A 21227-nucleotide genomic window follows, 5' to 3' on the forward strand; every position below is an offset into this window, starting at 1 on the left:
GTATAATCAACCAGGACAGCTCCTGGAGCCTTGAGTCAAGAATTTGGGAGTGGGTGTGAGGGCTCCATCATATGGGCATGATTGACTGTCCATATGGCTGATCTGTCTCCAGCCCCTCCATAGTTGAGTAGACATGTGACCCCACCCTGTACTCTATTGTTGGTGTGGCTCAAGGGTCTCACCCTAAATCATGTAGTTATGATCTGGCTGGCCCAATTCCTCCAGGCAAACAGGCGTTCCCATCAGGCATGATATTCCAAGGGCTTAGAGATCAACTCCCAGAAGCAAAGGGCAGACCTGTCTTTGGGTGAGGTGATACTGTACTATACACCCCCCATTTTCCTCTTACTGGCTTTTGCTCTTGCTCTCAGGAGCCTAGAGGGAGCCTGGGCCTCTCCCTCAGAAGCAGCAGCCTAGCCCATCATTACTTCTCAGGCTTGCCCGGCACTGTGCCTGCCACCAAGCCATTGCTCCTCCAGCAATTCTAAATATCATAGTGATAACAGAAGCCCACACTGTGTACATGAGAACACAAATAATCACCCTGATGGCTGTACTTGATTTTCCTCTAATAAAACACTGAGGTACTGGCATTGATTAAGATAGACATTAATGATCACCTCATGGCTGCTGTTTGCTTTTTACATCTGGACAAAAAATTCCTCTGCAGTAAGAAATGAGTTTGTCCTAAGACTCTCATCAAAAACTTGCTTTTCCTTAGTTTTTTAATTCTTGAAATATCAGGGGCGCCTGGGTGGCTCAGTCGGTTAAGCGTCCGACTTCAGCTCAGGTGACCATCTCGCGGTCCGTGAGTTCAAGCCCCGCGTCGGGCTCTCGGCTGATGGCTCAGAGCCTGGAGCCTTCTTCCGATTCTGTGTCTCCCTCTCTCTCTGCCCCTCCCCCGTTCATGCTCTGTCTCTCTCTGTCTCATAAATAAATAAAAACGTTAAAAAAAATTTTTTTTAATTCTTGAAATATCAGATACTCTAAAAGCAGCAACTCTTCCTTTTCCAAAGTTACTTCAGCTGTTTACATGTCTATCTCCCTTACCGTGTGGTGGATTTTTCCAGAGCAGGGGCTCTGTTTTGGGATTCTGCCTCCTGACACCCTCCCTGGCATATAATAGGTACTCAGTATCTGAGCAATAAACCAACACATGTTTAAAGCGGTATTAATACAGTGGTATAACAAGGGTATACGTTCTTGGCATAAAAATTATTAAGTATAAAAAGTAAACAGAAAAATGTGTATCATATGATTGCACTATATATACAAAAACTATCAAGAAGAGACATTTGGGGGGTGCCTCTGAGGTGTTGATGATGTTTTATTTCTTGATTTGAATGGTGGTTACATTGGAGTATTCACTTTGTGACAATTCATTATACTTTAAAATTACAATATGCTTACCTTTGTGTGTGTATTATACTTTAATTAGTAAGTTTACTTAAAAATAGGGGCACCTGAGTGGCTCAGTCGGTTAAGCGTCCAACTCTTGGTTTCAGCTCAGGTCATGATCTCACAGTTCATGAGTTCAAGCCCCTCATTGGGCTCTGTGCTGACAGTGTGGGGCCTGCTTGGGATTCTCTCTCTCCCTCTCTCACTGCCCTTCCCCTGCTCTCTCTCTCTCTCAAAATAAATGAATAAACTTTAAAAAAAAGTTTACTTAAAAATAAAAAAAATAAAGGAGTATTAACAAACAGTACTTTTAGTTTTGAAATGCAAAAAGTTACCCGTCTACAAATAACCATTTGGGTAGTAAGAAGATAAATAATATATATTTATATTTTCATATACATGCATCAAATACAACTGGAGGGATATACAAATGATAAGTGTGTTTACCTATGGGGAACAGAACTGGGTAGCTTGGGGGCAGGGCTGAAAAGAACACTTCCAACTCTATACCCTCTTATGCTCTTTTGATTTTTGAACCATGAGAGTGTGTTATAAATTCCAAACAACTTAATTAAAAAAAAAATTCTGGCAACAGGGCGATGATTTATAAATTCTTTATTTTGGCTAATACTGACTGCCTTCATTACTACCACAGACTTATTATAGCAGAGAGGAATTATTCACTAGATATTCTGTTGTTATCAAACAATAAACATTAGGAAAAGATTGGAGGGCATTTAGAATGGGATAAGGAAAGGAGAAAAGAAGCTCAGAGAACATGAGGTCCTGCCCATCCTTGGTATTCAGGAAATGAGTAACCACATCAGATCTAACTTAAATGTCAGCCTCTTCAAAAAGGTTTTCAGAAAAAGGTCACTTAACAATTATTCACTGCACAAAAAAAAAAAAAAAAAAAAAAAATCAATGATTCTAAAAGAGATCTTGACATGAAAGACCCAACTGAAGAACAATCATACATAGCACCATGACAGAGCTGGGATCGCAGTGGCCCAGCATCAGTGAAGATGCTATTGTGGAGACAGCAATCTCTAGGGACTAGCTCGCACTCACAGATGGGTGTGATGTCTTAGGGCATAAAGATGTTGTAGACGGTTCTCACGTAGATGTCATCTGGAGGAGGCTTCTTCTTGCTGCCAGGTTCAAGGAATTTCTTAATTGTAGGTATATTACTGATTTTCACTGTGAACTCCTGAAAAAGGAAAACACAACAGTTCAAGGTTAACAGCAAAGGTAATAAGTTACTGTGAAAATACAGTTGGGCAAAATGGCCCATGAAAGTTTTTGCAATACATATTTGTTACAGAAACCCAAGCAGAAGTGTTGGTGTGACTATTTACAATCTCTGCCCACAATGGCTGGGATCTATCCAGGCCTTATTCATGCAAACTCACAGCTCAGACCAAAATGTGAATTCTTTTCAGACATAGAAAAATAAAAAAGATACTTAGATTAGGATTATAATACTTGCTTAAAGAGAAAAAAGGAAGGAAAAATCAGTACCTTAAATATACTATTCTACTCAGAGAAAATGCATGAGTCATTTGAATAAAAGTATTTAAAAAAGTCACCATATGGCACAACTGAAATTCAGCTTCCTTGGACTTGTTTTACTCCTATTAGCAAATGGATCCTCTTTATGGCTATGAATGGGAGACGGACAGTAGCATTTTTTACAGCCTGGGGTTCAGACCCCAGATACCAGATATTTACGGAAATCATATTTTCCATTCATACAGTCAAATCTTACCAATTCTCAGTAATTGAGAAGAAAAGTCTATTCGATCTAATAAAAATTTTGAACCATATGAAGAAGTGTATATCTATCATATATAATTATTCTAATAAAATTTTTCAAAGAGGTCATTTATTCAAAAAGTTACTATTTATTAAAAGTCAATAATATACAAAGCATAGCCTTAAGCATGCACACAGAGATACAGAAACATACATACATATTTCACTATTAACAAAAGCTAATAATTATGTCAATTAAAGCTATGTAAATGACAATTTTCTCTTTTTATTACTTATTTTAACTCTTTATATCATCTAATTTCAAATACTATACTAACATTTGGAAACTTGTTCTATAGGATTTATCATTTAAAGGTTTACCTGAGATTCATATTTGTCACATACAATAAAACTTTTGTGACATCTGACTTTTATGCCCTTTAATCAATGCAGGAATGATACTCATTTCAACTTAGATCTGGTGTTAGATTCTAAAGTCCTTTAATACCAAGGGGTCCCTGGGTGACTCAGTCAGTTAAGTGTCTGACTTTAGCTCAGGTCTGGAGCCTGCTTCAGATTCTGTGTTTCCCTTTCTCTCTGTCCCTCCCCTGCTCATGCTTGGTCCCTCTCTCTCTCTCTCTCTCTCTCTCTCTCAAAAAATAAAATAAACATAAAAAAAAGTGTTTTAATATTGATGCCCAATGTCATCAGAGATTAAAATTGTATTTAGGTACAGCTGCTATGGAAAACAGTAAGGAGGTTCCTCAAAAAATTAAAAATAAAAATACCATACAATCCAGTAATTCCACTACTGAGTATTTACGCAAAGAAAATTAAAACCCTAATTTGAAAAGATATATGCACCCCTGTGCTTATTGTGGTATTATTTATAATAGCCAGATTATGGAAACAACCTAAGTGTCCACCCATAGATGAATGGATAAGGAAGATGTGGATATATAAGATATGTGTTTATATATACAATGGAACACTACTTGGCCATACAAAAGAATGAAATTCTGCCATTTGTGACAACATGGATGGATCTAGAAGGTATTATGCTCAGTGAAATAAGTCAGAAAAAGACAAGTATCATAGGATTTTTCTTGTATGTGGGATCTAAAAAATGAAACAAGCAACAGAAACAGACACATAAATAGAGAACAAACTGACAGGTGCCAGAAGGAAGGTGGTGGGGTGGGGGCGGGATAGACAAAACGGGTGGGGTGGGAGATAAAGGCTTCTAGTTATGGAATTAATAAATCATGGGAATGAAAGGTACAACACAGACAATATAGTCTATGACACTGTAATAGCGTTGTATGGGGACAAATAGTAGCTACACTTGTCATGAGCATAGCATGATGTATGGAGCTGCTGGGTCACGGTGTTGAAACTAACATGGCATTATGTGTCAACTATCCTTCAATATGGAAAAAAAAAAAACCTTGACCCACGTTTCAAAAAATTACATTTACACAGATGTACCTGGGGTTTAAAAATAAGTTGTTAGTGTCATGGATGGAAAATGCCAACAGGTCCCTGAGTTATTTCAGGGACCTACTGGTATGAAAGTCAGGTTAAAGAATGTTCACCCCTGTGTCTACAAGAGGAAATGAACAGGCAGCTAAACAATATAATGGCTACTGCCTTGTTGAAGACTTCTATTCTTCTTTTCCAGGTGTATGTATTTAACTAGTGGTTGTTGTCCTCATAAGTATATCAAAGTGTATTTGCTAGGCTTGGAAAAATTATTATCATTTTTTAAGAAGCATTGGAGATTTTGGAGATCTAGTGTATTTCTCTTGACTTTTGGTAACTTAGTCAAATATGTGCCCATTTGGGTATATAAGGGATTGGCAACCTTTTCCTATAAAGGACCGGTTAGTAAATATTTTAGGTTTTGCAAGCCATATGGTCTCTATCAGAACTATTGAACTCTTGGGGCGCCTGGGTGGCTCAGTCGGTTAAGCATCCGACTTCAGCTCAGGTCACAATCTCGCGGTCCGTGGGTTCAAGCCCCGCGTCGGGCTCTGTGCTGACTGCTCAGAGCCTGGAACCTGTTTCAGATTCTGTGTCTCCCTCTCTCTCTGACCCTCCCCCGTTCATGCTCTGTCTCTCTGTCTCAAAAATAAATAAACGTTAAAAAAAAAAAAACTACTGAACTCTTGTGGTAGTACAAAAGCAGCTGTAAACAATGTGTGCATGAATGAGCATGGCTTTGTGAAATTCAAACTTTATATAATTTCATGTGTCATGAAATACTATTCTTCTGATGTTTTTTTCCAACCACTTAAATATGTAAAAATTGGGGTACCTGGTTGGTTCAGTCGGAGGAGTGTGTGACTCTTGATCTTGGGGTCATGAGTTCAAGCCCCATGTTGGGTGTAGAGATTTCTTAAAAATAAATAAAACTTTAAAAAAAAATGTAAAAACCATTCTTAGCTCAGGGACCATACACAAACAGGTGGCAGGGTTGATCTGACCCGGAGGCTGCAGTTTGCCAAACCCCCATATAGAGGAAACCCACTGGACCTGGAGATAAAAGGCTAAGGTCCTAGACAGAACTGAGGCTCACTAACTAGGCCATCTTGGCTGCTGACTTCCTGACCTTGGGTCTCTATTTCCTCGTATCTACACCAAAGGTGCTGGATGAGATTAGTTGTTTAAAGCCCTTTTCTGCTTTGAAGTTCCATGATCAGTCTTACCAGAATAATACTGAGGAATAAGTGGAGACACACACAAGTCTCTCCTTGGATTTTCCAAGAAGGGGAATGTATGGTGGGAACTCTCTGGAGTGATATTCAGTGAGTCTCTTACTTGTTTTCAGAACTCAGGCTGGGACATTTCCAATTCAAGAGCACCTACTATTTCTGAAAATCGGGAGCCACATCCTGACAAGGAGACTGTTTTTGGTGTTGACCCTGAAGCCCTCCTGTCAGTATATATACGGCATGGACAGATGAGGAACGCCTCATCCCTGAGATTACCCCTAAGGCAAGTTTGTTAGCAAACTGTGTATGTGATTTGTTTCAAGAGCGTAGTTATGGGACAAAACTTAGGTAAAACTGCTTTCACAGATATGTTATCTTCCAGCTCGTAAGATCTGGGAACCAGAAAAACCATTTCAAGTTTCTACTTTCATTTCATTTTACTAACCAGAATCTAAAAAAGGACACATGCACCCCTAGCCAACCAACTAACAGATATTGAAGGAAGGAAGGTCTAACAGATCTGGACCAATCTTCTAAAACATGGTTTTATTTACCTGGAGGTGAGGAAATGCAGATAGGATATTGGGGATTTTCTCTTCTAGAGCCAAAATGGTTTGGAGTAGAATCACGTCTGCAAGGCTCAGCTGGTTACCAACGAGAAACCTTTGCCCATGATCCCTTAAAACCTGCAGGATATAAATGTTTTGCATTGCTAACAATTCTTTACACAGAGAAACTGATGAAACTATTGAGTCAGTGCAGTATCTCTGCATATAAGTAATACCAAGAGGAGGATCCCTATATCAGAGAGAGAGAACACACAAAGGGTGTAGACACAGAAGTACCATTAAATACTTGCTTTATATCAAACACTGAAAAGGGGAAGAAAATCTGAATTCTAGATTTAGCATTCAGTGCTTTAAAAGGACACATCTATTCCATAAATGTATCCTACAGAAATGATTAGAGGTGACAGATGCAGGAGGTTGGGGGACGTCATGTAAGTCAGCAACAGGTCCCCTCCAAGGACTCTAATCTCACTTGCTGACTCCGTATTTCTACAAACATGGGGACCTGCAGTCATCAACTAGACATGACCATAAAAAAAGCAGGTTTCCGAGGTGCCTGGGTAGATTAGTCCCTTAACTGTCCGACTTTGGCTCAGGTTATGATCTCACAGTTCGTGGGTTCGAGCCCCACGTCAGGCTCTGTGTTGACAGCTCAGAGCCTAGAGCCTGCTCCGGATTCTGTTTCTCCCTCTCTCTTTCTCTGCCCCTCCCCTGCTCACAACCTGTCTCTGTCTCTCAAAAATAAACATTGAAAAAAAAAATTTTTTTAATAAAGCAGGCTTCCTGTCACAACTTCCAAGACAGAGAAAACTAAAAGCACAAGGGCTCATCTTGATTCCCGTTGTGAGGGCAACATGTCGCTTCAGAGATTCATAGGGATAGATGATGAGGAGGAGGAAGCAAGGAACAGTGGTAAAAAAGGGAGGGATTGGGGCGCCTGGGTGGCTAAGTTGGTTGGGCGACCGACTTCGGCTCAGGTAGTGATCTCTAGGTTTGTGAGTTCGAGCACCGCGTCGGGCTCGGTGGTGACAGCTCAGAGCCTACTTCAGATTCGGTGACTCCCCCTCTCTCTACCCTGCCCCTGCTCACGCTCTGTGTGTCTCTCTCTCAGTAATAAATAAAAGTTAAAAAAAAAAAAAATAAGAAAGAAAGAAAAGGGGGGATCTCCTTTGTAGTGAACTCTTAGATGCCCATAAGTGAGTATGAATGCATGCAAGGTGTGTGTGTGTGGGGGGGGGGGGGGTTGGCGGGGTGTCAGACAGGGGCTCTACATACAACTCCAAATCAAGTATAGCTACTGGAGCCAGAGTGGGAGAGCATAGTGAATCCAGAATTGCAGTCAGAGGCCAGGATTCCCAATCCTGGCTCCCCACATTAGGCATGTTGTTCAGTCTCTCTGTGATTCCATTCCATATGTGTAAAAAACAATAAAAATTAAAAAAAATAAAGCTAAAAATTTTTAGCTCATGTATGTATTAGGAGCCCTGATTCAGTCTGGGCCATAGGAATTTAAGAACCAGCAGTGACCTCTCACCAAGGCACCTCTTCCTCCCTTGTCACACATTTCTACATTATCACATTTTACATTTGCAAAGTGCCTGTGGGTGAGAGATCATGAAACCAAGTGACCGAAAAACCCAGAGAATACCTCTCCTTCTTAAATCTAATTCTACAAAGATGGCCAGAGATTTGCCAATTCTGTACGTTTACACTCTCTTCTTTTTTTTAACCGAAACATTTAAAACAATTGCTCTTAGTTGAGAAAAACAGGAGTCTGAAGCCCAGTAAAGCAGATATATTAACAAGATGAGGAAAATAACAAAACAGGAAGCAAAGAGAGCAAACGGGAGAGAAATAAAACAATGGTCTTCTCATCATACCAAACTATCAGGTAGGATGTTGGTATACAATGGCCCTTCCTCAAATGTTCATGGGATGAAAGAAGGTAGGAATTAGGCAGTTTCTGCTTTTCTGCATCTTACACAGGGTGGGCACCCGGTGAACAATAATGCGCACATGTGGTGAAGCCATGTTTTTTCCAGACTTCCGAGTAACATGGTCCAAGTAGAGCCTGAGGGGCTTCAAGACACCCTGGCTTTGCTCTGACAGCTACTGTCAGCTCTCGGGAATCCCCGAGGTTAGTCCAGCAGGCTCCCCTTTCCACTGCCCAGAGCAGAGCGGGGCATCAGTGACAGCTCCCTTGTAGTCTGGTCATGCTGTGTTCGTGAGTTGCTCCGCCACCTACCTTTTCAAACACAGGAAAGTATCTAATTATAGCCTTCTGGGCCATGTTAACCACTTCCTTTTGTTGATCATCTGGTTTTAGGAAAGGATGCATGATAATCAGTTCCAGCAGATCTAGCGTCCCCTCCACATACATGTCAATCCTTAAAATAACAACAAAGAAAAGTTATCTCAGTTTCCCCTTCTTTGAACTCATCGGCTTCCACAACTAAGAATTCAGAGTGCTTTTCTCTTAAGGCTCTGGCAACTTAAGGACCCGGGAGCATTTATCTATACGTGGCTCAAGAGCAAAGATGCAAAGCCAATTTTAGCTGTAATTCAAAAAAATCTGTCACAGATCAGAAAGCAAATAGCCATGACATCCCCCTCTCCAGGGACCCTAATTGTGTATCCTTACTCCAGAACCCACGCTTGGTGTGGGTGGAATTTCACATTTATAAAAACAGTGGCTATCATTTATGGAATGCTTGGTATGTACCAGGCATGGTGCTAAACACTCCACCCAATATTTCATTGACTCCATTATCCATATTAATTGACTTTCATTATCAGGCATATGATATTAATATATTGTACAGGACACTCGGCAGGACTGTGGAACTCAGCCATTTTGATTTATATATCAAAAATATAATCCAAATTATAATCAAGGTACAGTATTCCTGACCTTGAATGTCATGGCAGCCTCCTGTTCTTAATACTCTGTGATATTAAATTTGCAAGAAAGGTAAAAAGCAATATCAAAGCATTTAAACCTGTTGAAACCTGAAACAATCACACCCCAAATAGAGGATCTAGTATCTGAACTCAATTCTTCTCTATTGTTTTGCCCAGACTCTCTGTGCTGATTTTCCAACTGGTTTTTGTTCCCGGTTTACTCTAATGATACAAGACATAAAGGAGACGGGGCGTGCTGTACAGACTGCTAATCGGCTGAGGTCTCAGTAAGTGACAATAGAGAACACTTGAGAGGGCCATAGTACAGAGTTCTCTCCTTGAGGTCCTTGCCAAACAGGTGGTGCTTCTCTGCTATGTAGTGAAGGATGCTGCGGGTCTGCACCAACTTCATCCCGTCAATTTCAACCATTGGCACTTGCTGGAACAGCAGGTGGTTACCTGAGAATGGAAGCCCAGAGTTAAAACTGATCTCTTCCCTGTCCCCCAACCCCTGAACATGCCCTATTGAATGAAAAGGGACGGTGGAGCCAGAGCCTTGGGAACAGTGGAAAGCTCCCTGATGACAGATGACATCAACTTCATGCAGGGTAGCAGACTGAACTGCCAAAGAAGCCTGAAAACAAGCCCTGTTCAAAACCTTCCCTTTTCATGTTCATACCAGCAAAAGTGCCCAACAGTCATGACAAGGGGCGGGAGAGAATGTGGGGAAGATATTTCTTCAGAGCTGCACTGGCCAACCCAGTCAGTAGTCAGTAGCTGCATGTGTCTAGTTAAACGTACACTTAAATTAATCAAAATTTTGACAAATTTAGAATTAATTCCTTAAGCATGCTAGACACATTGCAAGTGCTCAGTAGGCATGTATGGCTAGCGGCTATGACACCAGACTGGGAACAGAACATTTCCATCACTGTAGAATGTTCTATCGATTGCACTGCTTTAAACAATCTGATCATAAAACCTACGTCACCGACTGAGACTCATGTGTACTCACCGGGCTTTCTGTTCCACAGCCACAGACCACGTACTACCAAGTCTGCTGTCATGGATCAAAAACCAACCACTTGCTTTTTTCAACAAAACTGTGTCAACACTTTCCACATACTAAGCCCTGGGGAGAGATGCAAATGTAGGATACAGCCTAGCCCTCAAGGAGCTCACAGATTGGGGGTACATGAGTGTCTGGGGAAAATGATTACTCAACACATGCCTAGTGACATGAGGCCAGTGTCACACAGGAAGAGGGACATTACAGTTGGTCCCTCTTGAGGCAGCCTTCAGTTGGGTCTAGAGACCCTGCTGATGGCTGGGAGGGAGGCTACTTACAGAGTCACTAGGTATTCCTTATGGAGCCTGGGCATAGAGGGAGTGGGGCTGATCAGGAGTTGAAGGTGGGGGGACTTTCATTGAATTCATTTCTGTTTAGTATTCACTGCAAATATGCGGCCCAGTTTAAATGAGGACTTCTGTTTGCATACTCAAGCAGGCACTGATGGCTCAGATAATTTGGAGCTAGGTGGGGAAGATGAAGAGGGAAGGTATGAAGGAGAGGAAAAAAAGCGGGAGAAGAGGGGGGCAGAGAGAGGAGAAAGGGATGGAGAAAGGCTGTTCACCTGATGGTTCACTCCCTTTAGCTCTCAGAGAAGAGCAATTTCAGCTATTTTCCCCCCTGGTGTTAGGATACTGTTGAGAGTTCAGTGTAAGCAGCATCTTTGACCTTCCACATAAATATTGGTTCTTAAAAGAAAAATCAGCATTACCAAACAGTTGTTTCACTTCCATACTCACCATCCTGCAACTTCTGTAACTGTTCTTTTGTTTCTAAGAATTCTTCATCAAACTAAATTAAAAAAAAAAAAAAATATATCCCCCATGAAGGCACATATCATTACAGGATCAGGACTGAAAATACCAAGTTAAACTGTCTCAGAAGCAGAAGGAGCACACTTAGCACCCACATCTTGGTTTCCCTGTATCACTAAAAGAAACCTGGACTCCTGGGAGAAAAGGTTGATGCTAATACATCAGAAAGCAAGGAAGAGCTCAAAGACCAATGAGATATGGCAAAGGCAAAGGCAGGCAGGACCCTACCTGAAGGGGAGTCCTTAGCCAAATTAGGGACAATTCAAGCATCAGACGGGTAATGTCACTTAAGGATCATCACACACTCTAATAAAAAAAAATCCCTGTGTCCTTAAGTGATGATATTCAACAAGGCAGAAGGAAAAGCTTCTTTTTTTTTTTTTTTTTTTTTTTTTTACAGAAGAATTAGTGCTAATGATACAATTAGAAAATCACCAATTTGTAACCTACAATGTAACAACTGATTCTGAAAAGGATCAAAATGGATGCTGAAATCACTGCCTTATGGGGAACAGAATATTCAAACAACCTTAAAGTATCAGCCCACAAGTTAATTATGACAAAGGAAAAAAGCATCTTTGTGGTGGAAAGATTTGGAGATCACACCATCTATCTAACCAAGTGGTCAAACTTAGCTCCCCATTGGGGGACACTGAGACAGTGTGTGCTTCCTGCCGTGACAGTGAGAAGGGCACAATAACACTGTAAAAAATACTGCCAGATCTAACTGCAAGGTGAAAATCAGGCAAATCCAGGACGCGGGGTATTCTGTAACAAAAATGGCTGAGACTCTTTCAAACCTACAGAAAACTTTTTTCCTTTTGTTTTGCTTGTGTTTAAGTTTCTCCTGAGCGTGCAACATCTGTGAACAGGTTCGAGGGATCTGCCTCTGCCATTCCCACTCTGCAGTCTTTACCACTTATCTGGCTCTCCTTTCCTAGACTAACTTTCACTTCCCAACTGAAAGTGTGAGCTCCATTCTCCAAGGACAAATCTTTATTTAAGAGATTAGACTTTAGTTAGGTAGCCCTCCTCTGATAATTCTTCTAGATGGAATTTGGTTACCAAGTTGTGTGGGAGTTCATGAGTCAGTTTCTCCTTTATACACTTCTTTGTGGTTTCCCTCCACACTGGCTGGAAGGTGGGTTCAGGACCTGCTGGGCTAATTCCTCTACCTCACCTGCCTGCCCACTGCAACTGGTCTAGGGGAGGTGGGTTACGTGACCCACTTTCTTTTTTGTAGAACTTAATTAGGGTTGGCTTTCTACTGCTGTCACCAAGAATCTTGACTCATACACAGGAGAGTAGGAGGCATGAGGTAGAATGAGGATTGGAAGAGAGAAGATTTGGGAAAAGATTATATTAAAGGTACAAATAAGATATCCATTGCAAACCTATTCAATAAGACAGAACTGCAAACTCAGAAGCATGCAGGGAAAAGGTAGGTGACATCAATAAGCCAACCAGGTTCAGGTCACAGGACCAAGAATTTTTTTCACTATCTTATTAACATAATTAGAAAACATATCCTGAGACAATGGGGGAATAATGGGGACTGTGATGAACTAGAAAGGACCATCTATGGTGGCAGTCCTTCCTTACTTAGTCAGACTTAGTAATTACTTGCCCTCTGAAAATGAGGGTCCAGTATCAATCAGATCTTCAAATTTCTCAAGAGAAGTCAGAAGTCAGAATTTGTATATAAAAGTGATATCAACTCACTTAGAAAACTGTAAAACACTATATGGTGAGTTATAATGATATGCAAAGAAACCAAAACTAAAACCAACCAAACAACACAAAACCGCAAACCCCAAAACCCTCATGTATCATCTTTGGAGGTTACTATGGTAACGTCTAATTATTCTGAAAATCGATAAAGAGACTATATCAAGCATTTACCTTACTCTTCCCATATGAGCTGTAGTTCAAAGTAATTAAATAGTTAAGTGAAAAATTACTCTTCAGAAAAGAAACACAGTTAATAAATTCAGATAAAATGATAGACAGAAATAGAAAAAGCACCATTTTGTTATCCCTAACAATGGTGATGAAAATAGCTGCTAAAACCACTAGTTGAGAAGGTGATGGAGGAAACTTTATGCATGGATCCAGCCTGACGTCACCGGAACGCACTGATCAAGCTGGCATTGCTGAAAAGGAGACAGTCAAACATCATGCATCCCTTGATGTCGTATAATAAAAATATGCACCCAGTATCCCTGTGATGGAGTCTGGTAGGGGAAAAAAAAAAAAGATTTAGAGATAGAAAGAAAAAAAGGAGCCTGGATTTGACCATATCTCTGGGTCTAACTAGTTTACAGGAAACACAGAGAATAAAAGAATATGTTGAAATGAGGGTAAGTCAGTCAAATCCAGAATGGGGGAAATTCTACAGGGTAGTTTCTTCCACAAATAAATGGCACTAAAAACAGATGCAGACACTTAGCACTCAGCTGTTGGCTGCTAATACCATTTGCTAATAAAAGGGACCAGGGCTCCTTGGAAAAATACCAATTTCTAAGGCCAGGGCAAGGAAAATACAAGATGAGCCTGAAGCATCTTGTAGTGTCAGAAAGTAAGAAAGAGCTAAAGGGAAAAAAAGAAAAGGGAGGATGAAGTCATGTGCACACGTGTGACGCAGGAGCCAACGTGAAAGAGCTAATGGCCAAAGTGGGACAATTTGAGCAAGAAAACATTATTGGATTATAACCCAAAGCACAAAATAAATACTAAAGTCCATACTGATAAAAATAAATGATTGAATAGATAAATGGACAAGAAAAAACCCAAATCTCCCTTATGTAAGAATTCTAAACACAGATGCCGCCCCCTCCAGGAGGTAGAGTTTAATTCCCATCCTTTTAAGCGTGGGCTGAACTTAATGACTCGTTTCCGAAAAATAAAGGGAACAAATCCTTTTACAATGAAGAAACCTGGCAGACACCGTCTTAGCCAAATGACCAAGGTTAACAGCACCAGTGATATACTCATGTTAATATCAGCCCTAATATGATACAATGAGAAAGGCATTTCTCCTCTGTGCTATTCTTCCCCAAAACCTCAAAACCCAGTCCAACTATGAGAAAACTTCAAACAAACCTAAACTATGGAGAATTCTACAAACAGACTGAGAAACTGTCACAGGTTGAGACTAAGGAAACGTAGTGACTAAGTATAATGTGGGATCCTGGAAGAGTAAAGGACATTATTGGCAAAACTGATTAAATTCAAATAGTCTGTAGTTTAGTCATGCACCAATGTTAATTTCTTAATTTTGACATGATTATGTAAGACGATATCATCAGGAGGGACTGAGTGGCTATTAATGGAACACTGTGCACTGTCTTCATAACTTCGCTATAAATTTAAAATTATTCCCAAGTATAAAGTTTATTTTTAAAAAATGCAGAGGAAATTGTTACAGATTTAAAAAATCCTGAAAGAAACCTAAGCAAATGCGATGTGTGGGCATGATATAGATCCAGACTGGAATAAACTTACTATAAAAAGACCTGTTTGAAGTAATCAGACTGTTAAGATATTAGTAAAGAACTGCTAATTTTGTTGGGTGATATTATGGTATTGTGGTTATGTATTAAAATCCTTACCTTTTAGAGATAAAAACTACAATACTCCCACAAAACAAATGGAGGAGATGGATGAAACAAGATTAGCACAAAGCAAATGACAATTGAAAATGGGTGAGGGAAATTTATGCCAATGGTTTCCCAACCTTTGTAACCCATTAGAACATTTCCATAAATAAGAAACTAAAAGAATAGAACAAAAAGACAAAACCACCGTGGGCCAAAGCCTACACATATGCAGAGGAAGGCTGCCAGTTAGAAGCCATTGAAGAGGAAATTTACCTATAGCTTGTATAATTAAGAAAAGTTGTAACTGGCAAATTTCAGGTTCATTCCTCTTCTCCTTATTAATACTTCTTGGTGGTAGATCAGAAGCCAATGATTAAGTAAAAGTGGAAAGTAAAACAGATTTCCATTAACCACATTCCATTTATAAAGAAAAACCCCTTTTGACTCAACCAAGGAATCTTCTGACTCAACTAAGCATGTCTGTGTTGGGTGGGGGAGAGGGCTAGAACAGGACTCCGCCATTTATGTTTTCCTCAAAAGTCTCAAAGTTGTACAACAAATCTGTGAAGAAACAGCATAGAGGGTACCTCGACTCCAGCGGCAGCTAAAACCCATCTTACGGACTCCATCCGGCCTCTTCCGTTGGGATAGTGGAGCTTGGGCTTTGCTGCCATGATGGCCTTTCAGAAAAGGTTTCTGAAAAAAACAAATACGCAGCTCCTCGCACACCAGCAGTCTTATTTCTCTTATTTCGAGTCTTCAACCCCGGTGCTCACGGGCTAAACGAATATTCAGGATTTTGGCAAAGGAAGTCGGTTTTGCTTTTTGTTTTCGTTTTTTTTTTTTTTTTTTTTCCTTTATGACTGCGTTTTCGCTCACTCAATGAAAACATACCACCATTTTCAAATATTAAAAGAAACAACCACTTGACTTCCATACCATTTCTATTTATGATCTCTTATTCTGGATCTTGGGAAGCTGGGGCCATTTGTTGTAAAGACATCCTAGCCAGCAGTACGGTACTTCCCCGATTCAGAACATCATACACTTTGACCTTGAAAAGCTTAAATTTCTCAAATTCGGTCTGGTGAGGCAAGGTGCGGAGGGCCGCGGAGAATTAATTATGCACTCTGGAACCCTTGCAAGAATTCATGTTTTCACATGCATCGTCATATGTGATTATTACAGCTATTGAGAGATGGGCCGGCCGAGCATTACTATTGTCTGCAAAATGTGCGTCGGTCTTCCAGCCTGCGGTAGCTTCCCCGGGGTCCCGCACGTCCCCCGCCACAGCTGGGAGGTGAGCCTCGGGCCTCGGGAATGCGCCCAGGCCACGGACTCGACCACCCGAGACTAGACTCCTAGTCTACTAGGACTGGGCTACTCCGGTCCCCGCTCAGCCCACGGAAACCCAAAACTAGCCCACGAGCTAGCCTTCCACGGAAACCAGTGGGTTCGGATTCCGCAGAGCGGGTTAATAAAAATACGCACGCTGAGCCAAGAATGACTCCAACCCCAGCCAAGAGGGCCACGTCTGCCCAGAAGGAGGCGGAGGCGCCAAAGGACGGGTGGGAGGGAGATGAGAAGGACTGAATGGGTGCTGGGAGAGAGTTGGGACGCACGGTGGAGGAAGAGACTCGGGGCCAGGGAGTGGAGGGCGAAGGGGATGGGCGGGTGGGAGCGGCAGGAGGGAGACAGACCTGGAGTCCGGTAGGAGCACCCGGAGCCTCACAAAGCGCTCTGCCAGCTGTCTGCAGCGAGGCGGGACCAGCTGGCCGCGAGCTGGCGCTCGGGTGGGCGAGGCTGGGAAGTCTCACCAATAGAGACGGCAGTGTTTAGCATGCTCCACCCATCTGCAAGGCATTCTGGATAATATGAAAATAGTCCAAATTCGAGCCAGTTAGCGCCAATTTTAGCGTTTTGAGGAATTAAGTAGACTTTAAGATGTTAGTTAGATTAGGACTTTAGTTAAAAAATCCTTTTAGAGGCCCGGTACCATTAGAGTGACTCGGCCTATGCGTAAAGTTAAAAATCTCTTTAGGTTTATATAGCTCTTGCGCGCCCCTAGCGCTTCGGATGTGAGGGCGATCTGGCTGCGACATCTGTCACCCCATTGATCGCCAGGGTTGATTCGGCTGATCTGGCTGGCTAGGCGGGTGTCCCCTTCCTCCCTCACCGCTCCATGTGCGTCCCTCCCGAAGCTGCGCGCTCGGTCGAAGAGGACGACCTTCCCCGATAGAGGAGGACCGTTCTTCGGTCAAGGGTATACGAGTAGCTGCGCTCCCCTGCTAGAACCTCCAAACAAGCTCTCAAGGTCCATTTGTAGGAGAACGTAGGGTAGTCAAGCTTCCAAGACTCCAGACACATCCAAATGAGGCGCTGCACGTGGCAGTCTGCCTTTCTTTTGAGACGACAACCCCTAGCAAATATTTTAATCTACCAAATATTTTAATAAATAGCAACTACAAACTTTTAATAAGGGCAACTACCAAATATTTTAATCTACCAAATATTTTAATAAATAGCAACTACAAACTTTTAATAAGGGCAACTACCAAATATTTTAATCTACCAAATATTTTAATAAATAGCAACTACAAACTTTTAATAAGGGCAACGTCTTGTAAATTCATATAATAGGTATAGCTAATATTTGAAGGCTCTTAAAATAAGCAAAGTACCCTACAAGAGAACAAAAGGCATTACATAAACATACTATTATTAAACAGAACCCATGTATTATTAAACAGAACTTAAATTCTCTCATTTCATTTTGTGTATATATACTAAATACATATATGTGTTTTCCCCCCTTTCTTTCCTGACCCCAACTATCATCACGAGCTTTACCATTCACTTCAGTAACTCTAAGTCACAGGCTACACAGAGCACCTTCCTGGATGGGAGGAAGGAGAACATTGGGGTAGACGTGTCACGTGTCACTTTTTACCAGTCAAAAGTGATTTGGCTGGTAAATAAGTTAAAACTAAAACAACATAGTAAAGTCATCAAGGCTATATTACAGAATAGAAGGCAGAACTCACATGGATCTCAGTTTAAAATATATGCCTTCAAAAGGACTTCAAAACTATTTCAGCTATTTCTCCGACTATAGATGTTGATTATCGGTTTCCCCCATGAGGGGTTCTTGAAAGTACCTGCCTGGAGAGGCCTGTGGCACTGACAACCACAGCAAATAACACAGATTTTATTTTTAATAGATTTCTCTGTCAGGAGCGTGGAGAATAAATTGGGACAGTGCAAAGTAGAGAGAAACCTACTAAATATCTGTGTGTATTAAAGTAGTACCATTCATTTGAAGACTATGGTTAAGAAAAGGGTGCAATATTGAGGTGTAAGATAACAGACTTAACAATCAAGTCACAGTGTTGCAGGATTTTTTTTTTTTTTTTTTTTTACCTCAAAACCCAGGATTTGTTGTTTCACCACTTCAAAGAATGAAGAGGAGGACACAAAATGAGCAGCAGGCAGAAGTTTATTAGGGTATACAATCAGAAAGCAAGAAAGTAGGAAAGCTCTCTTTACAGAGAGGGGACATTAGAAAATGAATGCCCACCAACTATAGGCAAGGATCCTTATTTTATAAGGTTCTGGTAGTGCCCTCCCTGCCCCCATCTCTTCCCCCTGTTCCTTCTCAGGTTCTACCCTTATTGGCTGGATATCTCTAGGTGCTGGGTTGTCCATTCCCTATTGGGTTGTTTTCATTGTAGATTTAGGTCTTTCGTCAAATTCCGAAGGGAAACCTGAGGGGAAGTAGGTGGGGTCTGTTACATTCTTAAGAGGAACCTTAAGCCTGAGGGGGTTTGCTGTGGTCTGACACTCCCAGCATTGTTCCAAAATATGTCTTTCCCCACCCAGGGATCTCAGGCCCTAATCCTTTCCCTCTCTGCCTATTTTATCCTATTTTTTCCTATCATAACAAGGAGTAGGGGAAGGAAGAGAAAAAGTCTAGAATGATGCATCCCCCCACCCTCCGCCCAAGCACACACATTTCCTTTTCCATCCTCCTCTATTTTTCATAACATTTATTGTCATCTAACATACCATGTATTTTGTTTACATATTTTATTATCTACTTGTAGACTTAATAGAGTGCAAATTATATGAGGTTAGGGATTTTCATAGTTTTAAAAAATACATTCTTGGGTATCCTGCTTCTAGAATAATGCTTAGCCCAGAGTAAGTGTTTAGAGAATATGTATTGGAAAAATGATTGAATGAATGAATGAACAATGCTTTGGTTTCTCCTCCATAAAGAGTAGAGGAGGACAAGGCTCGGGGAAAATAATGAGGTGATTTGTCTTTCATTTCTCTAAGCCATTCAACTGAAAATGTCCATTAGACACTTGAATCAGCCAGCTAAGACTCAGACAAGAGGACTGAGATGGGTCCAGCTGGCAGCAAAAGGATGAGCTTATCCAGAGAAAGTATATAAAGAAGATAAGCAAGTCAAGAACAGCTGAGCACCAGAAGAGTCAGAATAGTCACTCACAAATAAGACTAATAGTGTATGTTCAATTTCACCTTTCTAATTCTGACTTAACACAGACATGACTCAGTTTAACATAGGTAGGAAGTCATATTTTCCAACCCTGCTGAAAATAATCATTCTTTATTCATTTTTTTAACCCATCTTTCTGTAAGAATTCACTTTAACTGAACTAGACAGGACAAGTATTATTCAACTTTGTTGATAAACCAAACATTTATCTCCATTTCCTTATTTCTAATGAGTTGAAACATACTAAAGTGCTGATAGTTTAATGGGTTTTTTTTTTCTAACCTACAAAATGACAACTTCATAAGTCCAACCTAATACAATAGGGATAACAGTATCCTAACATTCTTATTTGCCTGAATGAGAAACTAAAGCAGTATCATAAGACTCTATGATGACACAGGCTGGTGGAGAAATAAAGAGTCCTGTTATAGTAATTCTGCCACTCTACAGCAGGTGACTTTAAGTCATTTTATTACTTGGAAGCCTCCGAAATTGTTCTATTCTTAGAGACCCTTGGAGTCGCTCTCATTCTGGGAAAGTCTTAAACATAGTAGATAGTGTGGTGGTAGATAGTAGAATCTACCTACCTGATTTGTTTTCAGTGCCCAGGGAAATCCTCAGCCCTCAACCCTTTGCCCACCCACTCAGTTGTAGGTTAAAAAAAGTGCCTCAACAAAAATCCCTGAGCTTTAAAATAATAGAGCTTTAAATCTCAGTTTAAGAGAAGGTTTATATGTAAAACACTCCAGGAGGAGGGAAACAATTGGCTTACATTCAGCCTTAGCTGTAAATGACTGATACCAAGACCCTGTCCTGACAGCAAGGTAGTTTGTCAATTTTGTTCATCTTTTCAAACAACCAACTCCTAGTTTGGTTAATATTTTCTATCGTTTTTTATTTTATTTCATTTATTTCTGCCCTACTCTTTATTATCTCCTTTCTTCTGCTAACTTTGGGCTCAGTTTGCTTTTGCTCTTCTTTTTCTAGTTCCTGATGGCATAAAGTTAAATTGTTAGGGATTTTCTTGCATCTTAATATGGGCATTAATTGCTGTGAACTCCCCTCTTAGAACCGTTAATACTGCATCCCACAGGTTCTAGTATGCTGGTTTTCATTTGCATTTGTCTCAAGAATCTTTTTTATCTCTCCTTTAATTTCTCCTTTGATCCATTAGTTGTTTAGGAGAGTGTTGTTTATTTTTCATGTGTTCTTGAATTTTCCAGTTTTGCTCTTGTTGTCGGTTTCTAGTTTCATGCCACTGTGGTCAGAGAAGATACTTGGTGTGATTTCAGTCTGCTTAAATTTGCTAAGACTTCTTGTTTGGTGGCCTCACATATGGTTTATCCTAGAAAATGTTCCATGTGCACTTGAGAAGAATGTGTATTCTGCTGTTGTTGGATAGAACATTCTGTATATGACTATTTGGTCTATAGTAGTATTCAAATCCACTGTTTCCTTATTGATTCTCTGTCTGGATAATCTACTCATTGTTGAGAGTGGTGTATTAAAGTCCCCAACTATTATTGTATACTGTTTATTTCTCTTTTTACCTTTGTTAGTGATAGGAAAAGATAGGATAAAATAGGCAGAGAGGGAAAGGATAGGGCCTGAGGTCCCTGGGTGGGGAAAAAAAACCTATTTTGGAACAATGCTGGGAATGTCAGACCACAGCAAACCCCCTCAAGCATAAGGTTCCTCTTAAGAATGTAACAGACCCACCCACTTCCCCTCAGGTTTCCCTCAGGAATTTGACAAAAGACCTAAGTATGGCATAGACCACCAATGGAAATGAGCCAATCAGGAATGGACAACCCAGCACCTAGAACTATAAGGTCAATAAGGGTGGAACCTGAGAAGGAACAGGGGGAGGGATGGGGGGTGGGGC

At 40.8% G+C, this 21227-nt stretch overlaps 1 protein-coding gene across 1 annotated transcript; it reads right to left on the reverse strand.

Annotated features, from left to right (window-relative positions):
* Nucleotides 1-1996: 1996 nt before the first annotated feature.
* On the reverse strand, nucleotides 1997-16623 carry LOC122220027 (glutathione S-transferase A4). The gene is made up of 7 exons (XM_042939049.1): nucleotides 16521-16623; nucleotides 15408-15516; nucleotides 11147-11198; nucleotides 9664-9796; nucleotides 8682-8823; nucleotides 6422-6553; nucleotides 1997-2608 (listed from the first exon to the last, which is right to left on the reverse strand). Exons 2-7 carry the CDS (start codon nucleotides 15492-15494, stop codon nucleotides 2486-2488), a joined length of 669 nt encoding a protein of 222 aa, XP_042794983.1. The 5' UTR covers nucleotides 15495-15516; nucleotides 16521-16623; the 3' UTR covers nucleotides 1997-2485.
* Between the last annotated feature and the right edge of the window lie 4604 nt (nucleotides 16624-21227).

This window comes from Panthera leo, chromosome B2, assembly GCF_018350215.1.
Source record: "Panthera leo isolate Ple1 chromosome B2, P.leo_Ple1_pat1.1, whole genome shotgun sequence".
NCBI lineage: Eukaryota > Metazoa > Chordata > Mammalia > Carnivora > Felidae > Panthera > Panthera leo.

Excerpts from the sequence above, each read along its gene's own strand:
- LOC122220027 (XM_042939049.1), bottom strand. The coding sequence starts at position 15,494 with ATGGCAGCAAAGCCCAAGCTCCACTATCCCAACGGAAGAGGCCGGATG. Across the intron at positions 11,199-15,407 it reads TAGCTGCCGCTGGAGTCGAG|TTTGATGAAGAATTCTTAGA; the intron begins GTACCCTCTATG and ends TTTTTAATTTAG. Across the intron at positions 2,609-6,421 it reads CTGCATTTCCTCACCTCCAG|GAGTTCACAGTGAAAATCAG; the intron begins GTAAATAAAACC and ends TTCCTTTTTCAG.